This window comes from Haemaphysalis longicornis, unplaced genomic scaffold, assembly GCF_048455015.1.
Source record: "Haemaphysalis longicornis isolate Haplotype H1 unplaced genomic scaffold, Haemaphysalis longicornis Haplotype H1 scaffold_3, whole genome shotgun sequence".
NCBI classification, from domain to species: domain Eukaryota; kingdom Metazoa; phylum Arthropoda; class Arachnida; order Ixodida; family Ixodidae; genus Haemaphysalis; species Haemaphysalis longicornis.
Window position 1 is genome coordinate 39306092 of NW_027526335.1, and position 20621 is coordinate 39326712.

Sequence of the window (20621 nt, forward strand, 5' to 3'; positions counted from 1 at the left end):
TATGAAAACGGGAATGGTTGCAGAGAATATTTATTTTTTAAAATAAACAGGATAAAAGAAATACACCCCTCCTTCCAAAAAAATATGACCCTGCTTTTTCCTGCAGGAAGAGATTAGTGCATAACATTGCCAATGAACCCTGAAATGAGCAAGCGGGCAAGCAGACAAGCCAGCGACCAAGGAGGCCAGTAAGCGAAGACTCGGCTGGTTAACGCTGCGTCCACATCACCAACAGAATCGCTAGACCTGTTTCGCCGACAGCACTCGCTTTGTGGTTTGCGCTCCCAGGAGAATTTCCGTATCTCGTATAGCTAATCTAACGGCAAGAAAACGAGCTTCATCAGGCAGTGTTCTCCGAGTTCCGAGCCAACGAGAACGGCCCGGGGTGTTTTTGTTCTCGACGGCACTTGGCCTCTCACTCCCCACTCTATCCCTCTCTCTCACTATATCTCTCTAGCAAGTCTTCTTTTCCGTCTGATGAAATAAAGGCTGTTTCTAAGTGAGGAAAAACCGGCAAATAAAGCCTCTCAGTTGTAGTCTACCACGAAGGCTTTTAAATTCGCGTAAAATTTGCATAGGAAATTCAACAAGCTTAGTGATTAATCAACAACGGTGTCAGTGCGTAGTTGTACGAATCCTGACATGGAAGGACAAAAGGGGGGGTGAAAGGGTTGGTCGTTACCTAAGAGGTAGCGAGTTATGAAAGTTTTCAGTAGCTGCCGCAAAAATATCCACGCACGGACGCAGGCTCAAATGTTAAAACAAGAAACGGGTCGGGTTTCATCGAAGGAATGTTGTGCCGAGCAGATTTTCATAATTTAAAGAAAGGGAAGACGCAGAACATGGGAAAGAAACCGCGAAAAAGTACAGAACTGAGCAGTATATGCTTGCGGAGAAAGAGGCGGCATTAAGGGTTGCTATAGGAAAGGCTGGACGCAATAAATATCCGCCACCAACATTTCTTTTAGGCATCCGCCGTGGTGGCGCAGTGGCTAAGGTGTGTGCGCCTGTGGTTCGAATCGGTTCGAACCAGGCCGCGGTGGCAGTTTTTCTGATGAAGGCGAAAGCAAAAAAAAAAAAAAAAAAAAGACACCACCTTCCCGCGAGGGAACCCTGAGTTGATGCGAAGCATCTCGGAGGTTCCGAAACGTTCACGAGATTGGGTATCCAAATAACGGAAAATGACGAAACTCCGGACGGCGCAGCGTGAATCAACCGATTCAGCAACTGAGGGAGTGGCGCGCGGACCGGGTTTATTATATAAAGCAGATGGAGTGGAGGGGAGGGGATAAGAGAGGAGACGCGCATGCGCGCTTGTCGCGCAGCTGCGGTGATGAGTAGCGAGCGCGCTATCGCACAGCTGGCGTGAAGAGGGGGAGAGGTGGAGCAGCGCGCGCGCTATTGCACAGCTAGCGTGGATAGAGGGAGAGGAGGAGAAGTGCGCGCGCTATCACACCGCTGGTGGGGAGAGGGGAAGAGGTGCGGATGGACGACGGACGGACGACGGACGACAGAGCCGAGAGCAAGAGATCCTTTGCATCTAAAACACCCGCCTGTCGAGATTTCGGCGCATTTGAAGAATCCCCAGTTGGTCAAAACTAATCCGGAGCCCTCCCCTCCGGCGCCTCGTAGGCCAGGTGTAGCTTGGGTGGGTTAAAACTCGGAATCTTTTTCTGTTAATTCTCACAAGGAAAGAACCATCCACCCGACAAAAACAAGGTGTCCCTGCCTTCACAAAGCATGTTATGCCTAAATCTCGAGCCGACATAATCCTTTCCAAAAAAAAAAAACGAGCATTGCGTCCTTCCTAAAAGACAAACTAAAGAGGCAGAATTTGCTGTGGTAATCTAATAGAGTTCTTCAATTTGGCTTCTCATTCTTGAGAAAATTCTTTTGATGTTGGCTCTGTTTTTATTTCATTAAGAATTACAACAGAAAACAAAGTCAGCAGACTCGACGGTGTTCGTAATAGAAACTGCGAGAAATACACTGAAATCGATAAGAAAGAAGCGGCCATAATGAGGTGGCGGCATGAATAAGCGATAAATCTCGCATCAAAGCGAGGCGTACCCGAGCTAAATTAACATCATAATGACGGTAGAAGTGGTGTCTCTCTATGTCGCCGAAAGAACCCTTTGACGTGACTTCGGCTGTTGGGGAGCTGGCAACGAAAAATGTTTCGGCGGGTCGCACCCGTTTCGAGGAGAGCTAATGGAAACATGTCGGTGCAGACGAGACCGGCCAGGAAAAGGAAGGGGTACTGACTGAATTTCGCTGGCTGCTGTTTTGTTGACAGTGCTAGAGAAAAGCCGTTCCGAGGAAACATTGTCAAGCTCCAGGAGTCCGGTTGGCGCGAAAAAGAAAGAGGAACGAAGAAACATTTTGTCGAACACTGGCGCGTAGCCAAGATTGGTGCGGATTCGCGGCGAAGTTCCCGTCTGGTTCTGTTCCGAATACTATACGCTTTTAGAACTGAAATTGGCGATGTGTTGCATTTGTACACACGCACAACAGACACGAAATCTGACTGTGAATCAAATTTTAACAACAACGAGAACTACCAAAAACGAACGAAGAGAGATGACGTTTTCTAAACAAAGCACACACTCCAGGAACGCCCTCTGTTGCACTGCCGTGATTTTCGTTAAAGACACTGCGACGGCTTCTAGACTCTGAACGGGAAAAAGGATCAAGGGTAGAACTAGGGCAGTTCGCCCTCACGTTTCGCAAACGGAGTTTCTGTGAAGCAACTTAAGAAACTTAGAAGACGGAGTTGGTCAAACAAGGCAGGCATTGCCACAATGCTGCTGTGTTTGTTCATATTTTTACTTTTTTATACGTTCCAAAAATGAGAAAACAAACATAGATAGCCATAGGAAAAAGAGTGAATCCATACCACACAGCTAAATTTGTTATAAATTATCGCAATGACGGGGCCCAAACGGGACTTCTCTCCATCGGTTGAACAAACAAACAAACAAGAAGCCTGCGAAATATTAGAGTTACACAAACTGAACTTTCATGTTAATCTCCTCAGCATGTAGCAGAAGAGCAGGTTTGTAGATCGATTTTTATCGGACACGTTATATGCATTGATTAGTCAAAGCGCCCCATTGATGATGGGGTCTGCGCAACCAACGATAGAATGTACACGGTTACCCACAAGCCCATTCGCGTGCATCCTATCCAAAGATGGAGTCACTCGCCGTATTCGGGTCCAGGTGATTCCAACTAGACTCGCCGCTGCATTTAAATGACACTGACTTGCAAAATTAAATATTTTTGTCTTCTACGTTAGCGTGGGACTGAACTGACTGGAGCCCGCAAGCCATAATTTTGTCGAGGACTTCCACGTGTCCAGTTGAGATTGGGATCGAGAAGTGTAGTTGAGGAGTTACGTCCCAACTTCGGTTGCACAGAAACTGGCCGATACGCGAATAAGTTTGATACCGGTTTTGGGGCATACAGCTAATTTGGTCAGAGAATATGCGAATAAAAGGTCAATAATCGTTTCCTATTACGTCATTCTTTTCTTTTAAAATAGTCCTTTCTTAGCAAATATGGCTCACGATACATATGAGCCATCTTTGCATGCCTTGATGTGCGAACATATCAGCGTGCAGAGTGACAGTCAATGTATACTTTATTATCCTCCTGTCGGTTGGTAACATTTTAGGCAACTAAAGGTTCTGAACATGTGATGATTTGTGAGAAACATTAATTTAATGGTTATAGCGACGCATCAAAAGAAACCAGAGTAGGCAACAAGCTAGGGTAGGCTACAATATAGAAATTACATGTTTGACACTGTTAAAAAGAAAATGAGCGAAAGAGAAACAAATTATGGCCTAAAGTTATGTCAGTTCCCTTGCTTTCCCAAATATTGAGCTCAGTTTATCTCTACCATGGAAGTACCAATATGAGAGCATCATAACAAGAACTACGAGCGCACGCAAGCGAGTGTTATACCTTGTGTAAAAACATAAACATAGATGTGAAAAATGTGTGTACAACGACTATAAACCGTCCGCAAACGATGCACTCACGGGTCGTCATTGCATCGTGCCGCCATAAACCATCCGACACAAGTGCCATTTCAAGCGTTGGAGGCCCGTTTATTTGCCGTGCCGAGATTGCCACCCCGCCATCCTATCCGCGCCTGCTTGATGATGATTACGATGGATAATTTTACTGCCATTATCATCGCCAAGCTCGATGCTGAAGTTTGGGCCAGCTGGATAGAAGGTTTTTAGCTCCAGTTGTGCTAAGCTAACGCCAGGGTCGGCAAATGCTCGAGCGTGCAAAAATTTAAATGTCGAGGACTTTAACGATTGAAATGCCAACGTGGGTTGCAACCGAAGTTTTTTCGTGTTAACGAATCAGATTATTTTTCGTACTCTTGATTATTTGTGTCCCGTGGTTACGAAGCCTGCCCGATGATTGGGAGATAAGGAATTTTGAATTTTCGAATAAGAAAATTATAAAACAACAAAAAAATATTTGACTTATTTTTGCAATATGAAATATTCTCGGCTCATAATCATCGTTATTGGGATGGTTTGCCAAATAAAAAAAACTTTTCATACTTAAAAATTACCTCAGTACTTTGTAGAAAAAAATTAAAGCCGTTCCACTCAATGTGAAAGCTATCTGAAGTGCACAGCCGTAGTTCGCCATAATGGGCTGTAGCGCCGTTATCCGCTCACTGTTACCGCCCAATGCAATTAAAACTTCCCGCATCCACATTGCTCGCGCGCCCCCTGCCTGAAACAGCGCCAGCGTGAGTTCTGTTCTTTTTGTGCTTGCTTTTTCTCCCGCACGTGCGTGCGTCGCACTGCCACTATTTTCGCTTACTATCGTAAACACCAACCCGAGGAGCGTTCCTAACTGAATGAACTCTGGCGCTGCCGGTTAATTTACGTATATTTTGCCCCAAATGTACCTACAGTTTTCTTTGCGCTAAACAACGGGGAGATGTATGACAAGCGCCAGTGGCTCACGAATTTCGAATGCTTATGACTATATAAACCACTTGGCTTTCGAAGCTTCTGGCTTACGCTGCGACGACAGCCGCTACGAAGGAACGCCGTGTGGCTCTACTTGGGACCAGCGAACCAGCTACGACGACAAGGTGAGCCTCCATAGTACTATTCACTTATAACTCATCCGGAACATCTACGTAGGCTCCGATAAAAAAAAGGCCCGTAAAAGTGTTAAATGACGCAGGCTTTCCTCTCAAGACGTGAGCGCAAAAAACCGCATGGCCTAATTTATTGCGTCGAATAGTACGTTTCCTAACTGCCCTTCACACAACGGGTGACGTTCCTAACAAGTTCAACACGCTCTAAAGTTGATGTTACTTAATGTTTGCTTTAGCTGTGGGTATTAGGTTACATAATTGAATATTTCAAAAGAATGCATACATATTCAAACCCTATTACGTGAATGTAATGCGATTACTGAGCGTAGGGTTCGCCTCGCTGCCTTTCCAGCCCCTGGCTCTATTTGTAAAAAAAAGGCGTAAATCGGGATTGCAATCATGTCAAATTATTATGTAGCAGCAATGTCACAATAGTTTTCATTTTTAGTAATTCTGGTTTGCTTTGTTCCCCGTAACACAAATATGCTTGCTTTGGAGCACTCTTTACAGGCAACTCTCTATTTGTGGCAACTCTGCAAAAAAAAAAAAAAATAAACCTTTATCACGCGCGCACTGTCGAGGTTCATTACGACGACGCTCTTTGACTTCTCAGGTATTGTAAAGCCGAGTCTGGGTATGGTCAATTTTCACGCGCATTTAGAGTTTTCGCTTCTATTTGCCCGTGGATGCCACATGGGCATTCGCCACAAGTTGTGGTTGACAATTTGATTTGACGAGCGAAAATTTCATATTTTTTTTTCAACCGGAAAATAACGTCTTGTCTAGACATTATGAGGAGTGGAACAAAAGGTATTCGCTTCACCCCCGCTATCCTTGCTTTGAGACAAGGTTACCCCCACTAGGGCAGGTGTAATAAAATCTGAGTATATGCTCCCGAATAAGGGTCTTCAGCACGTTTTAGTTTTATTGTCAGCTTTATAATTTCGGCTTTATTTAGAGCTTGGTGTTATTCGAGTACTCAAATATAAAAAGATCAACAACTCCTGCTTCGTAGTCCAACGAATCTAAGCGTGGTTCGTTTTCAAACAAAGCGACATACGTACCACCGCAAGTCTTCCCGTACACACTGACAGTTACGGCATATATGGAGGTGCACCTATTTTCACAGACACAAAGGGGCGCACCGCTCACTGCCTCAAAATTGGGCCGTGGTCTCCCCAAAAATTCGCTAGGCATTCTTTTTTTGTAGCTTCGTTAGGCATTCTGTAGCACCGATGTGCTACAATCAGGTTTTACACATGCGGGAGGTCTAAAGTGCCCAGTGAATTGCGACACGTTTATCGCTCCCCCAAAAGTGCATTGAACGAGCAGATGACACTTAGCGCCTCAATGTAGACGACACGAAGGAAGTTGCGAAGCTTCACCGACTGCTTCACGTTTGTATAGCACGTAAAGTAGGAAGGAAGTGCGTTGCTCAGACGCTCGCCTCTCGAACGGGGTCGGCTCGGAAATGTTCATTAGGTAAAACCCGAGCTCGGGTGGAAGCCGCCTGAACATAATGACGCGCAGAAGGGACACATCAGGGAAGAGGAAAACAAGGAGGAGGAGAGGGAAGACGTGGTAGGCGCTGCTCTCGCTCTCAATTTCGCGCACAAAGCAGGGAGCGTCGAGTTCAGCTAAAGTTTGGGAAAAGGCCGGGGGCACGTGCCCCGGCGACCGCGGTACGCATTGAACTCCGGGCAGGCGGCTCCGATGTGCGGCGACGGATCCGGAAGGAGAGAGAAAGGGTGCGGGGGTGAAAGATGCCCATCGCTTACCAACTTCCACTTTGGGAGCACACGCTGGTGTCGGATGCGAACGGAGGAAATTCAAAGTTTTCTCTGATAACGAAGAAAAGAAAACTAGAAACTTCTTGGTGAACAATAGCTTTTAATGCACTGTGGGCTGGAGAATAGAAGCTCACGCATTATGTGTACGATGGCTGGTGTATTTTAAAACAGGCGAGTGATGTTTATGTTTTGTTGCTTTTGTGGCGCACATCGCTTAAGACATTAAGTGAGGCGCGGAAGCTCGAGACAAGGCTGGTTTTCACAAAGTTTCTCTCGCACGGAAGTTCACGTTTCATAAAGGATCACCGGAGAATGCAAGGGAGACGAGGGCGATATCCTATAACTTCTCCCTTCTTCTCCCATCGTGTTTTTTATCCGGTCAGACACTAGCACTGACGGGTGATACCGAGGGCCAAATATATTTCCGTTTTTTTAGAAGCTTGTATACAACTTACGTCTACATTACAGAGAGAACAGTGAATTAGGTCGTGTTGTAGAATACAAAGGGGAAGTAATTGGTTCGAAATACTGTGGGGCTATGAAGTTACAATTTGTCGTAATAAGTACCATATCTACTCAATTTAATGACCTTACTCAAGTGCTTTTGTCGCTGAGAAAGACAATCTGGCTGCTCCGATCACAAAGTGTCTTGCGAAAGCAACTCGCATCCTTCTCATAAAGCGGTGCCCAATACGCCACAATGGGTATATGCTACTATATGGGTATGTAACATTGCCAGGCTTCAAAGTATGTACACTTAATAATTTATCGTACGCGACATATGTCTTGGGGTCGCCCTAGGTAGTTTTTTGATTGATTGATTAAACTTGAGTGACAACTGATACAGCTGATTGGCCATCGTACAAAGGGTTGTTCAAAATGTACCTTTCTGTATGGATCACTGTCGGCGAGCTGAATCCACCTGCAGAGAACATCTACGCTTGGCTGTCTTAAGACGTGGCACTGAATCGTCATTACCACCATTTTCGTTTCGTGCCATTTCCTTTCCTATTTGTGTTACTATGGCGAGGAGTCTTTTCCAATCACCCTTGCTAAGCCAATGTTTAGGCGTAACATTTGCGAGCTATGACGATTATCTTAACAACCTGCCAAGAAAACTCAAACTCATTGTCCGTAAAGTTGCGGCTGCCGCGTGACTAACAAAGACCTCAGAGCATGATGCTATCTTTTAATTCATGGCTTAGCATATCCTCGTCAACTACCCTCCCGTTGCACCGCCTGCAGTTCAGTTGGCCCGTTAGCAACAGTGGCGCCATTGTAAGGGCTTCATCTTACACCTGTAAAATATAACGAGCGGGGGGAACGGGCGGGGGGGGGGGGGGGGAGGGGAGGTGGAGGGCGTAGGGTAAAAGGCAACAAGCCTTACCTTTATCATTGATGTCGTCTTTTCTCAGGGGCTCTTCGTAATAATTCCCGCTGTACATTACCGTTTCGTAAATCCTGCTGTCTCTGTCACTGGAGCTCCACATCTTCCATAAACCTCCTCGACGCTTGTTCAGGACAATCCTACAAAAGAACAAATAAGTCAGTGGGGATTTTTTCGTAAATGCCAAAATTACGCCAGAAAGATTGTCAGCTCCTCTGAAGCAATATGCCTTTAAATAAAAGAAACCTTATGCGCGGTTGCTTTAACCTCTATTGCGATGTTTTTCGGTTCAGCAACTATGCTACACGTGAACTCAAGAAAATTTTATAAACCCTTCCGTGTAAGCTGCTTGGAGTAAGGTGTATTCTGATCAGTCAAAAACACCAATGCAAACGACACAATCGCAAACGCCGCAAAAAATAACCGCAAGAAACGATAGGCAGGAATGAGAGCGGTGCTTTGCTGCCAAGGCCTGCTATAGCCACTTTTTTACAAGAGCTGCATGGGGCTTGTTCCAGTCATGAACCATTTCCAACTAGCCCGGCTTTCACTTTGCTGGGCTTGTTAGGGCAGCATTTTCCGGTTTACGATCAGCCGTAAACACTAAACAGGATACTGCCATGCTTCGCCCTGTACGCGGTAAGGCATCTCGTGATCATAAACATGGTATTGTTGTTCAATAGGTCCCAAGCGCCACCCGCGCCCAATACGAGCGTTGCATCCCTTTGCAAGCACATAAAAAAGCACGACTACAAGCCGAAGCACAGCTAAACGCGCTAGATGAGATCATCCATCAGCGTCGTTCAGCTCGCCTGCTAAAGCGTGGATATGCACCGGAGGCAGCAGCTCTCGCTGCCTATATGGGCCACGTTCCTGATACGATTCCCGCCTTTTCTGCGGCTAGACCACCCTGGCTCTACCATCAGGTGACGGACAACAAGCCTCTGGCAAGGCTACATGTCCGAACCTCTGGCCTTCGTCAAGCTCCTGATGCAGCCCTCCTTCATGTCCGTCACTGGGCGCCTGCGACGCGGCCACGAGTCATGTAGGCTTTCGTGGACGCCGGGGCACACGACTGCCTCGTAACCACAGCCTTGGCTCGTCCCTCTCACCCAACCTTAAACTAGTGCTGCGCCTACGAGACCCTCCGCCCTCTACAAAGCCTGTTGGCAGAACTTACTGCAATTCGGGATGGTCTACAAGCGCTTCATCATCATCATCATCATCACCAGCCTATCTACGCCGACTGCAGGGCAAAGGCCTCTCCCATTATTCTCCAATTACCTCGGTCCTGTGCCAACTGTGACCAATTTATCCCCGCAAGCGCTTGAATCGAAAGTAACTACCGGCGTGAAACTGGAAATTTACACGGACTCAACGACAGCGATACGTGATTTACGTCGCGTTGCGCGTAGCACCAGCATGTCGGCACGTATTCACGAGATCCTGGACACATACCAATGTCCTGTGCGTGTTTTGTGGGTTCGCCGGGACATGATTCCTGCCCACATAGCGGCGGATCGCGCCTGTCGCCGTATAGACCTTCTACGGCCGGTACCACTTCTTCTGGTGTCCACCCTAGAAGACCTGCTGGTGGAAAGGGAGAATCTCCGTCTCACCACGGGTGCTTTACTTCCACCGCGTGGAACTGACCTCCCCAGTGGGCTCGCTCGCTGGGAGGAGGTCTTGCTGCGGAAGCTTCGAGTTGGGGTGGTCTTATCCCCAGCAGTAGCCCACGCTTGGCCTGCCCGCTATCGCACACCGTTTGCTGACACCTGTCCCTTTTGTACGGTCCCTGCGTCCGAAGCCGACACGAGCCACATTCTATGGACCTGCCCTGCCCTTCAAACCTCTCGCCTGCAACACCTCCGGGGCACAGGACTCCATCCTGGGAGACCTCCTGATTTACAGCGGTGGATATGGGGCCCTCAGTACCGGTCCCTGCTGACGTTTCTGCGTGAAACAAATGTGATGTTGTATATATAACTGTTATGCCGTAAGGCAAACTGTCGCAAAAAAACTACAATCTTCTCAGTGAGAAGATGGGATGATCGGGTACACACAACGGTGCATTGCACAAAGGCTTCGGGGTAAATATGGTGCGGGTCTTTAATTGAGCGTGTGAAAGAAAGCGTCGGGTACACGTATGATGCTGCGTCCGAGAGCTCACACAATAATTTCGATCCCACTTAGTTTGAATGCGATGTCTCCCCGGAAGCTCATTTCGTTGGTCTTAGTCTTCATCCACGCCCGAATGGGAATGGCGACCCGATCAATACGAGCGCAGAGAAGAACTGGATTATTGTCCCCGCAGAGCGTCCGTTTGCATCTGACGTGAACCCTGACGCACGTGCCCGGTCCCCCCTTGCTCACGGTGGTGGATAGCCCGAAGAGCTAACAAAGGTTACTCAGATTAATGAGCTCGTTCCCGTCATGATCCCTTTTAGTGCCGGCGATAACCGTGGAGGGCGGGAATGCGGAAGGCGAAGGGCGAGGGAGGAAGTAGTGGGAGGGGGAAATGCCTTTGTGAGCCACCCTCCGGTCACTGTTCGAGCCGGCTCCGATAAATTCGGAGCCCGGAATGGTCGTTACGTTCATGGTTGTTTGGCAGACCGGGTCGCGTTATTGTTCGGTGTTGAATGCGTTCCTTTTGCGTGTAAACGACTCTCGACAAAGCCGCAAGTGAGGAAATTGTTTGTAGAACACCTGCACCTAAAATTATACTAATACACGCACTTAGTACACAAGCGCTCGAATGCGCACAGGAATGCGCAGGGCACATAAACACAAAACGCACAAAGACAAACACGCTTCTACAACACTCTAAGCCTCCGCGTGTACACATAAGAAGGTAGGCAAGTGCATGGCGAACACGCTCATTCCCACACGCCTACACAAAACGCGCTCGGCATTTTCTTGGTTTTGTTAAGTACCGGGCAGTCGCCGCGAGGCCCACGCTCATGTTCGGGCGCTCGGCAATTTCTTGGTATTTTTAACTCCGGAACCGAATAATTACGATTTGCTAAACAGCTTCACTGGTAAAATAAGCTCTATTACAAAAATAAATAATTTAAGCAGTGCGTAAGGGATTTACGAAAGTTAACTCACGGTAAAGTGTGCAGGCAGCTTTCTTTTTTTAATGAAAAAGCGCGGGGGAAACGATACAATTTGCGTAACTGCCAGTTTTGAACTTCACAGTTACTTAAATAGGAGCAACGAGAGGATTGCTCAATGACGTATGTAACTTGAGTTGTTTACTCTGGGGTGACCCAATGAGAACTCCTGCATGTCTAGTAAAAATGGCGTTGCTTTTGGAATAGTCTTATACTAACACACGTTGCAGGTATTGAGCTAAACGACGCGCTGTCCCTTGTTATAGCGACCGGCCTACTGAATTTGAAAACGATGCCCGCCATGCTCGGTTATCGTCTGTTAGGCGAAGGGTACCCCTAATGCTTACCCGCATAGGTAGCTACGGCACAAAAAGAAAACAACAAAAAGCAGGTATATTAGGCACTCTTTGTAGGCAAAAGACGGCAGCGAAACAACTCATTTATTCTCAGCCGCGATTTTATAACGCACAGCATGCTTGACACATTCCAGCGCTGCCAACACCGTTGCCAGGAAGATAGGTGACTTTTAATTTAACTCGCTTATGTTTTACGAGTTATGTTCAGTTAATTTGTAAGGCTGAATAAATACGCGCATATCTTATACATAATAAAAAAAACATTAAAGAATTTTTGGTTAAGCCAAAAGCGTTCACAACGTGCGTTGTTATACATTCGTGTGCACGGGTACTCACACACATGATCTCAAAGTGCATTTCATGTGCCTGATAAAATTCCAAATGACAAAATTGCAAATTATAAACCACGATGTTTTATTGATGCCCTCGTTTATATATACTGCGCACCGGCCAATCTTTTTTTGCGCTTGCACTCATTTGGCGGCTTCGCTGTCCAATCACGGCCAGATCTTATTTGGGTGTCATTTTTTTTTCTACACAACCTTTGAGTTGTATCGGCGCAGAGAAGCCATTTTGAAATGAAAGAGCTTGCGCGGCCAGTGCAACACAGTACGCGCACAGTGTTGTCGTGCGCACTGGCGCATGCGCACATGGTATTGAAGAGCCCAAAGAAGGCTTAGGTGTGATGCGTGACCGTGTATAGCGTTGCGGTTGCCGCATTTGGTAATGTGTCTACGCTCCTGCAGTAATTTGTGCTAAAATACTTCACACTCCCACAAATTGAAAACATTGCCGAGGCATCATCCCTGAAATTCAACGCATCTTTTCTCAACCTCCGCTCTCTAAATAAGTTCGTTCTCGAAGGGCTCCGGGAAACATGTGCATAAAGCTTTCCGGCGGTTCTACTCGAAGTAGAAGCGTTGCTGTGAAGTTCGCTTAGTTGGGACACAAAATGAGCCGGATTCCGGACGTCACTGTGGAGAAAGAGACTAATTCGATGCCCGAGCTGTCAAGTTTAGCCTCGCAAGTTGCGTCAGTACCTAACGCTGCCCGGTCTCCGCTGCTTTAATCAGCGTCGTGGCCCTCTCACTAAACAGAATGAGTAATTTAGAATCGGCCCCGGCGCCCATCCTGATTTTTTAATTTAGGCCAAAGTTCAATAGGTGGCTACGCCAGGAACGATGTGCGTTCACTGCAACCGGTTTTAAGAGTGGCCGCGTCCCAAGGTGTAACTGCCACAGCCTAGACAAGCTGTCAAGCTTGATTGCGATTTATTACGTTTCACCGCACCCCTCTTCTTTCCTCGCCTCCATTGGGATAAAAAGAAAAAAGTAAAGTAACGCTGACGCCAAGATAAATAAAGCCCTTTGGGAATTTTTTTCCCCTACCCGTATTTTGTTTTTATTTTGCACTATTTTATTGCAGATTGAAGGAGGTAGAAGTCCCTATTTATAGGAGCACTGAGCGCGTAACGTGGCCTGTAGGGGCCATTATGGCGGGAAGCGCCCTGACAGGAAAACGTGGGCTTAAAAAGTTTGGGGGATCTTTTTATTGTATTTGTTGTTACTAACTACTCCAAAAATTTTAAAGCTGTGCTCGGAAAGTCTGATTGGGAGACAAAAGGTTAGCTAGAACAAGAAGCACAACGGAAAACAAATAATAGAGCATCCCTAAGAAAGCAATCGACCGCAATGTGCGGGTGCTTCCCCGGTTTGTTGCAACGTCAGAGCTTATGTCCTACAGAGCATTAAAGGTAAAAAATGACAGAAATTAAATAAAACTATGCCTTCGAATGGCAGGGAGAGATACACGCTCCAAGCAACGTATGGTTTCGAGCTGCACGGGGCGCCACAAAGCACGCGCGCCAGGCTTCTAGCCAATTAGACAAGCGATTTACGCTTGCTGTGGCTGTGTTTGCAATAGGGGCTCTCTTCCACATCTTCCCCATCCTCCAGTCTCGGCGGATACGCGGCCTAATAAATATGATTGGTGGATTACGTCGTCCTCTCAGGGGCCGGTCCAGACAAAGCGCCTGCATTAGGGAGATGTTGGAAGCGACGCTGGCGAGCGCTGGTACTTGACCGCATTGGTGGTTACACGGCTGTCTAAATGTCGACACTATCCGTGGCCGCCGTCGCCGCCGAGTGGTGTAAGAGGGCCGGTCATAATAAACAATAGGACCACGCGCTAAGCGCTAGGGCGGCGAGCGTTGTTCGAGTGCGGAGATAACAATCCCATTTTGACACCGCCAAATAATGTCAGTATAGAGGAAGTCGGTTTGTATAAACCACTGCGCAACGCCTGGTTATTTCTGCCTTAAATTTTTATATCGCGTTTGCTGAGCGTCTGTTTTTTAGAGGAAAGTAAGTTTGCGTAACGAGTGGTGAATGTGACGAGATTGACTGTAACGCGTTACCAAAAGTGAGTCTGTTGTTCCGGCCCGCTCAGTATTTTTAGACGCTAGTTTTAATGGTAATAATGTTTTCCCCTGGCCATTAGTAGATATGTAGAATCATTTTGTAGGGCGCTAAGTACGAAGTAATATTTTAATTCTTATACCATAAAGCTTCCGCCTTAAAATTCTCGCGTTCGACGTGACAGTAGCGGCAAGAAAAGGGAGAAGAAAACATAGGCACTGCTTACGCATTTTTGCAAGGGAACCGAGTTTCGCCTACAGTTACGACACGTGCATTATTAAGTGATAAAACATTGTACATGATGTAGTTAAGCAACAGTGCTTCAAGATGCGAAATTGAACAGAGGAGTGGGAGTTGCATATTCTCCCAGCTGTAGCAGCGGGTGCTGACTGTCTTGCTATGGCATCAACAAGAGGGCTTCTATCCATGCGGTGAAATGACTGGATGATGACCAAAGAACAAAATATACCTCCGCTTTATTATCAGCAACCAGCCTCGCCTCTAGAACAGCCTTAAATATTTCCGCCACCACAAGATGTCACTGTGGTGCGTGGTATTACGTACAACTGAACATTCCTGCTTCTGTCCGAAAATTCTCTGCGTTTGAAGTATCACACAACAAAGATAGAGCTCCCACTAATTTATAGACTGATGGGTGAGAGTCAGCTACATCATCTACAATCGGAATATAGGTTCCTTCACCAGGCCCCACCTTGAGCGCTACGCTTAGCTAGAGAACGACATATACGGTTACAGAACTTGCAGCCCTTGCTTCTTTCGCATTTCGTCTTTGTTGCTTTCGCATTTATAGCAGCCAAAACGTAAGCGTTCGTTCTCTACGCACTCTGCGACCGCGCAAAAGTGCCTAGCATGTTTCCTGAAATATCCGCCTGTCTCCGAAATAAACGATTTGGACATCCAGTCACTACAGACGGAACGCCACATACAACTTCAGTGGCTCCCTACAAATTGCTAATTGGCAACGTCAAGTTGGATACTGCGGCATCGATAGCACATCGCCTGCGTCTGCAAGAAACACCAACACTATTCACCAGTGAAGTCTCTTCACTTCTTGCATCATGTGTTGAATGGTCAGCCGAGTGATCCACTGGGGCTGACGCAGCCCATGAACATTGTCCCCTTCATTCTACATACCCTCATTGTGTCTTCAGAATCGGCACGACAAAGCGATTATAAAATGATTTGCAGTTGAATGGTGCTTATGCAGTACACTTCCATTTCCAAGTGGAGCCCCTCTCCGATGTGCGTGAGGAGCAGTATTACCTCGCCTGAGAATGTGCCTGATTGTCAGCACCCAGTGTCTCTGAAAGCGGCCTTAATCTGTGTCTGACAGTGAAGGACGTATTAGGTCCATGCTCGTGTCCCAAATATGTATCGCGCGCTACAAAAGCTTTCTTTACATATCTGCGAAGCGCAGAACAGGACCAGCCGAAATAAATAAATAAATAAATAAATAAATAAATAAATAAATAAATAAATAAATAAATAAATAAATAAATAAATAAATATTTCTTATATATCCTGTCTTTTAATGATGATGATGATGATGGTTGGATGTTAATGGCGCAAGGCCAACTAGGGCAAAGAGCGCCAAAACAGTGGTTAAATATGAGAGGTGAGAACTTAGACACTGAAATTAGTAAGCAAGAACAAAAGTAAAATCAATAAAAGACAGTGAGGATGGCTGGTGTAAAGGGCCAGATTTCATGATGCGTGATAGGAAATGAGGTTTAAAAACTTGACTTCTGACAAATACTCAAACACACGTTTGACGGAAACAATGGCATCGTCACCTAGGAAAAAAGATGGATGTAGGGGAATATGTTGTCTGTCTTTTAATGCAGATTTTCTCATTCGCCTGTTAAAAACACCTGCTGGCGTATCAAGCGAGATGTATCTGCTTTATGAAGATAGGCAGTCTTATTAAAGTTAGTCCTCTCTCACTCTTTTCAGCCAGCGCAAGGAATAGCCGAGCGCTTATTTCCGACCGCAAGATGCTTGCCCATCGGCGTGCTCCGCTAACGACGCATTACCGCAGGGCAGGATATTTTAAAATGATGCCACGTAATTGGGTCTGGTCTGCGGGAAACGAGACTCGCAGGATTGTCAAACGCCGTTGCGCGCACCTGAGTCTCCTCATAAGCGGTGGTTCCTGTAAATTACGAAAGTAATTTTCCAATGTGCTCGCATCATGATCGCGTGTTCTTCTTCAAGTCAAGTTATAGTAAAGAAAAAAAACGAAAAAAAAGACCCCGAGGAACTTGCGTAATGCCTGAGAGGTGCTAACGCTGGGATTTAATAAACAAATTTGAATGAAGCAACTTTTTTCGAGCTGCCTCGGTTTTAACTTGGTTGATTGAATTGGATTTAAACTTCAAGGTACGTAAAAACATAAAGTGGGGAAAAACACAAAATTCTGCGCAAGAAGTGTTTTTAAACGCCAAAAAATTACCTTGAAATTTTGACAGATCACGGCCTTAAGCCGCCAGTTATAATGAGCGTGGCTATCAGCCCTGCTTCGAGCATCATACTTAGATTTACACGTCATGTTATCTTACACGTTCGCAATAAGAAGAAAACGTTGCTTGTTAACGACCTCCTAAAGTTTCTGATGTATGCACCTTCTGCTGTGGACACAATGATGGCTCGAAATGCGGACACACGCAGATTACTTGTTTGCTAGATTTTATCTCGTGACTCACATATCTAGCTTGAACAGAATTGGTGGTATTGTACTTTAAGTCTTGCAAAGGTTAAATCCATCTGCAAAAAAACTGTGGTGGATTCCTCTGTCATAAGAATCTGGAGCTGAGCATGGTTTGCGGGTCGCAAGCCGTCTTGTGGGCGTGCTTGGAGAGCGACGTCATGCTGGCGGGTCGCATCGGCAAAGGTGTACTGGCATCATTTCCGTGACGGATATGACGTCAGTGAAATCTTGGTGTACCCTGGCATGAAATACTTTCGTATTAAAATATAACACCCGAAAACGAACAACCCTAAGTTTAACGTACTCTTTAATACTAAAGGTTGCTTCCTCCAAAAAGACGACCCTGTGTGCACGGGTGCACCCTTAACAGGATGCTTGCTTCGTTGTTCTGGCGTCACTTCCATGACGGACATGACGTGAGTGAAATCTTTGTGTATCCCGGAATAATCACTTTCTTGTTAAAGTCATGATGGTTTGTGTTTGTGATTTCTAATCGGGAATATCTGATACAAACAGCTTGATAAAACTTGGAGGAGCGACCGTTTGGTTTGGGTAGAAGAATATGCAACTGACGTTCGCGGCGCCTTGGTGATGTGTCTGGGATGGCTTAGGAGCGGAGGCGTTACAATATTTTATTGAAAGTGCGACTGATAGTTATTCATTATATCTTCCTAGATTAAACTTCCTACGGGTATGTATTGATTTGAGCGGTCTAACGCAATAGGATTTTTTCGGTATAGATCCGTTAAAACACGAGCCGCAATCGCTTTGTGTAGCCATTCTTTTTCCATAGAAGCCCATTATAAGAAGCAGACAGCTATTTCTAGTTGTTAGAACTTCATGTTGACTCTTCAACTAATTATGACAGGTAAATAAAATTCTGCGGAAGGATCGAGCCATCATAGCGAACAATATCCCAATGATTTTTTGTAAGATATCTACATGAGATTGACAGTCAAATCTCATTCATAACAAAGTTGGCTTTGCTGCAAAGCGTATTTCGCTCACAAGTCCCGACAAGAAGATATTCCTAGGAGTGAGCCGTATACAGCTTCTATGTCCGAAAAAAAACCCGTCGAAATCGTTGTTCCCGGTTACAATTGAATTTGAATCTTATTGCGCCTGGAGTCTCTGAGAAAGCGCAGAGTAGCTGCGACAGAAGCTTAATGGTCCTCCACAGAGCCTCCACATTCCTTGCATGCCGTTGCGAGTGAGATGGGCGAGGCATCCATCTCACCGAAGTGCGGCCGTTCAGTGGAGAAGCCGAACCCAGTGATGCCGTCGCAGACACTTGTAGCAATCCAGGCTAAACCTTTCGGAGTAAATAAAAGTTGGCGTAAGGTGGCCTCCGATCGTCTTGACATTCTATCAAGCTGACAGAAAAACACCCTTGCGAGATGAGTAGCGGAACTTCGCCGGTGTTTTATCGCCTGACCTGTAATCAGGTAGACTAAGCCCTCCAAGCTGACTCATTCTAGAGAGCTATACTTCTTCCCCAAACCGTTCGTGGCGCTGGTAGTTGGGTCCTTGAGTTCTTTTCTACTTCTCGTGTTCGCTTCGTCCGGCCAGTACCCTGTCAAAGCGGTCACGTCGTGCCTCCATTGAAAGGTCTCGCTCCGGCCTGGCCACCTCTGTAGCTTCCAGCGCAGACAAATGACATATCGCTGAGGATTACCCCCGCTCCTTACGTATGTTCCACGGTTCGAGGTGGTTCCCATAAAGCTGAGCATTGCTCGATGGGCTTGTGGGAAACGAAGAGTGGAAGACAGAAAGTGGACACAAGTCACGCTATTGGGACGTGCTTTTTCTCTTTTCAGGCGCAACAGGCATTAGAAAACACGGGGTCTCCATAGCAGCGCCAAAAACTTCGACGGTTATGACTTCGCACGGATATTAATTGATGCCGATAATATTCAGGGAATTGAACGAAAAAGAGAAATGGTAGCTGGAAATAAAAAAAAAATTAAGGGAGATCAAATATTTATTTGTTCACTTTTTTTTTTTTGGGGGGGGGGTCATTGTAAATTCCACAGGTCATACTCGACGATATTTATGACTTCTTTAAAAAGCGATTTGCTGAAGACGCCATTTGTCATAAAGGTGCTTTGGTTACGCCTCGACTGGGGAGTGGTGACTCGCATGTCTGCCCATTTTTCGGAACCACCCTCCTAAATCATTACAAAAAGTTGTTAGTAAAGCACTTTTAACGCTACCTGTCTAGGTTGGCAAAAGTACATGCAGAGATGACATCTCCGAAATACATCCGCAGAACATGCATTCTACTAACGCTAGCAGAAGGCGTCCTTAAAAGCCGACACTTGCTGCACAAGTGGCTACAAAATCATAAGAAAAGCTGAAAACACCACCATGTCCTCCAATGATCACGCATGTATGCTTCAAGGCCATGTAAGAGCAACAAGCTCTCTTCAGCCATTTTTTATGGGAAAGGGTACATATATTCTCAAAGATAATATTGCTCCTTCTGCAGTAAACAAGATGCGCTGCTGTTGCTACTAAATGCCGGGAGTATGCTGAACTCAAATTTTTTCCCCTCCACAAGGGAACCTCAATGGCTTCGGTGCAGCCAGTATTCACCCGTACTTTTCGTGGTTTGCCTTCACTTTCCCGTATTTCGCCCCTCTGCGCTTCGTGTTATAATTGATGTCCTCTCGGCGGGCTTTTAATGAAACGCCCCGCACTGCCATAAAGCGAGAGACCCACCCTTATGCTTTTCTTTCTTTTCTCACATCCGGGCGTAAACCAGCTTAACGTTTAGAGCAGGGACGCGCCACGAAGAATACGTCATCGACCAAAGAAAGAATAAGCTTGCACGTGCGAGCACTTGATTTCAGAAAAAAAAATGTTTACACTTTTTTCTCTAATACCTCACTACATTCCGCATTTCTGCGGTTATAGCCAACTGACTCAATGCTTCCTGTCACCATCACGGTGCTCTGCCCGCCGTCACCCCCTTCTATTGATATGTATGTTTTAACGATTCCAGCACACCTCTTCGTTTCTACGGTAGACGAAAAATCTAAAAAAGCGACAATTGCGACTTTCAAGGGATGGGAAAGGCGACACGAGAGAGGAATACGGGAATGAAACCAACGCGGGGCCTTCCCTTGGTCACCCCGCACTTTTCCGCTCTCTGCTCCCCCACTTTCCAGTTATTTATTGCCTAGCCGGAACTGGGCCTCCGACTATATGGGGAAAAGGGGAGCGACGCCTAATCTCTCCAGAGTGCCATCTAAGCTACAATTTGTTAGCCAAAAACCTTTCGACCCTCTGCATTTGCTAACTTCACGGCCTCCGATGACTGGGCTTTGCAAGGCCCTTTGCTACTCACATCTCTTTTTGTCTATATATATTTTCATCTCTCCGTCACCCTCTCCCGCACCAACATTACTTATCTCGCTTCGCGGTCATGTGGACGTCAATGAGGGGTACGATAGCCCCTACATCTTCCCCATTGTCGTTCCGCGGCGCCAGTTCCGCTGCCTTCGCCGGGACTCTCGTGGCGTCAGCTGCCCTTCGTAGTCCTCCGAAAGGCCCAGTGCTTCCAGATAGCCCGAACAACGGCGGCGACCGCTGTACAAGAGAGAGAGAGAGAGAGAGAGAATGGAGAGAGACAGGCAGAGAGAGAGAGAATGGAGAGAGACAGGCAGAGAGAGAGAGACAGACAGACAG

General features: G+C 46.4%; 1 protein-coding gene across 1 annotated transcript in view; it reads right to left on the minus strand.

Moving 5' to 3' along the window:
* LOC144173222 (uncharacterized) overlaps positions 1-20621 on the minus strand; it is a 521919-nt gene that overhangs the window by 54845 nt on the left and 446453 nt on the right. The window contains exon 2 of the mRNA XM_077701720.1: positions 8318-8457. Coding sequence (XP_077557846.1) covers positions 8318-8457 — 140 coding nt within the window. The remainder of the gene's footprint in view (positions 1-8317; positions 8458-20621) is intronic.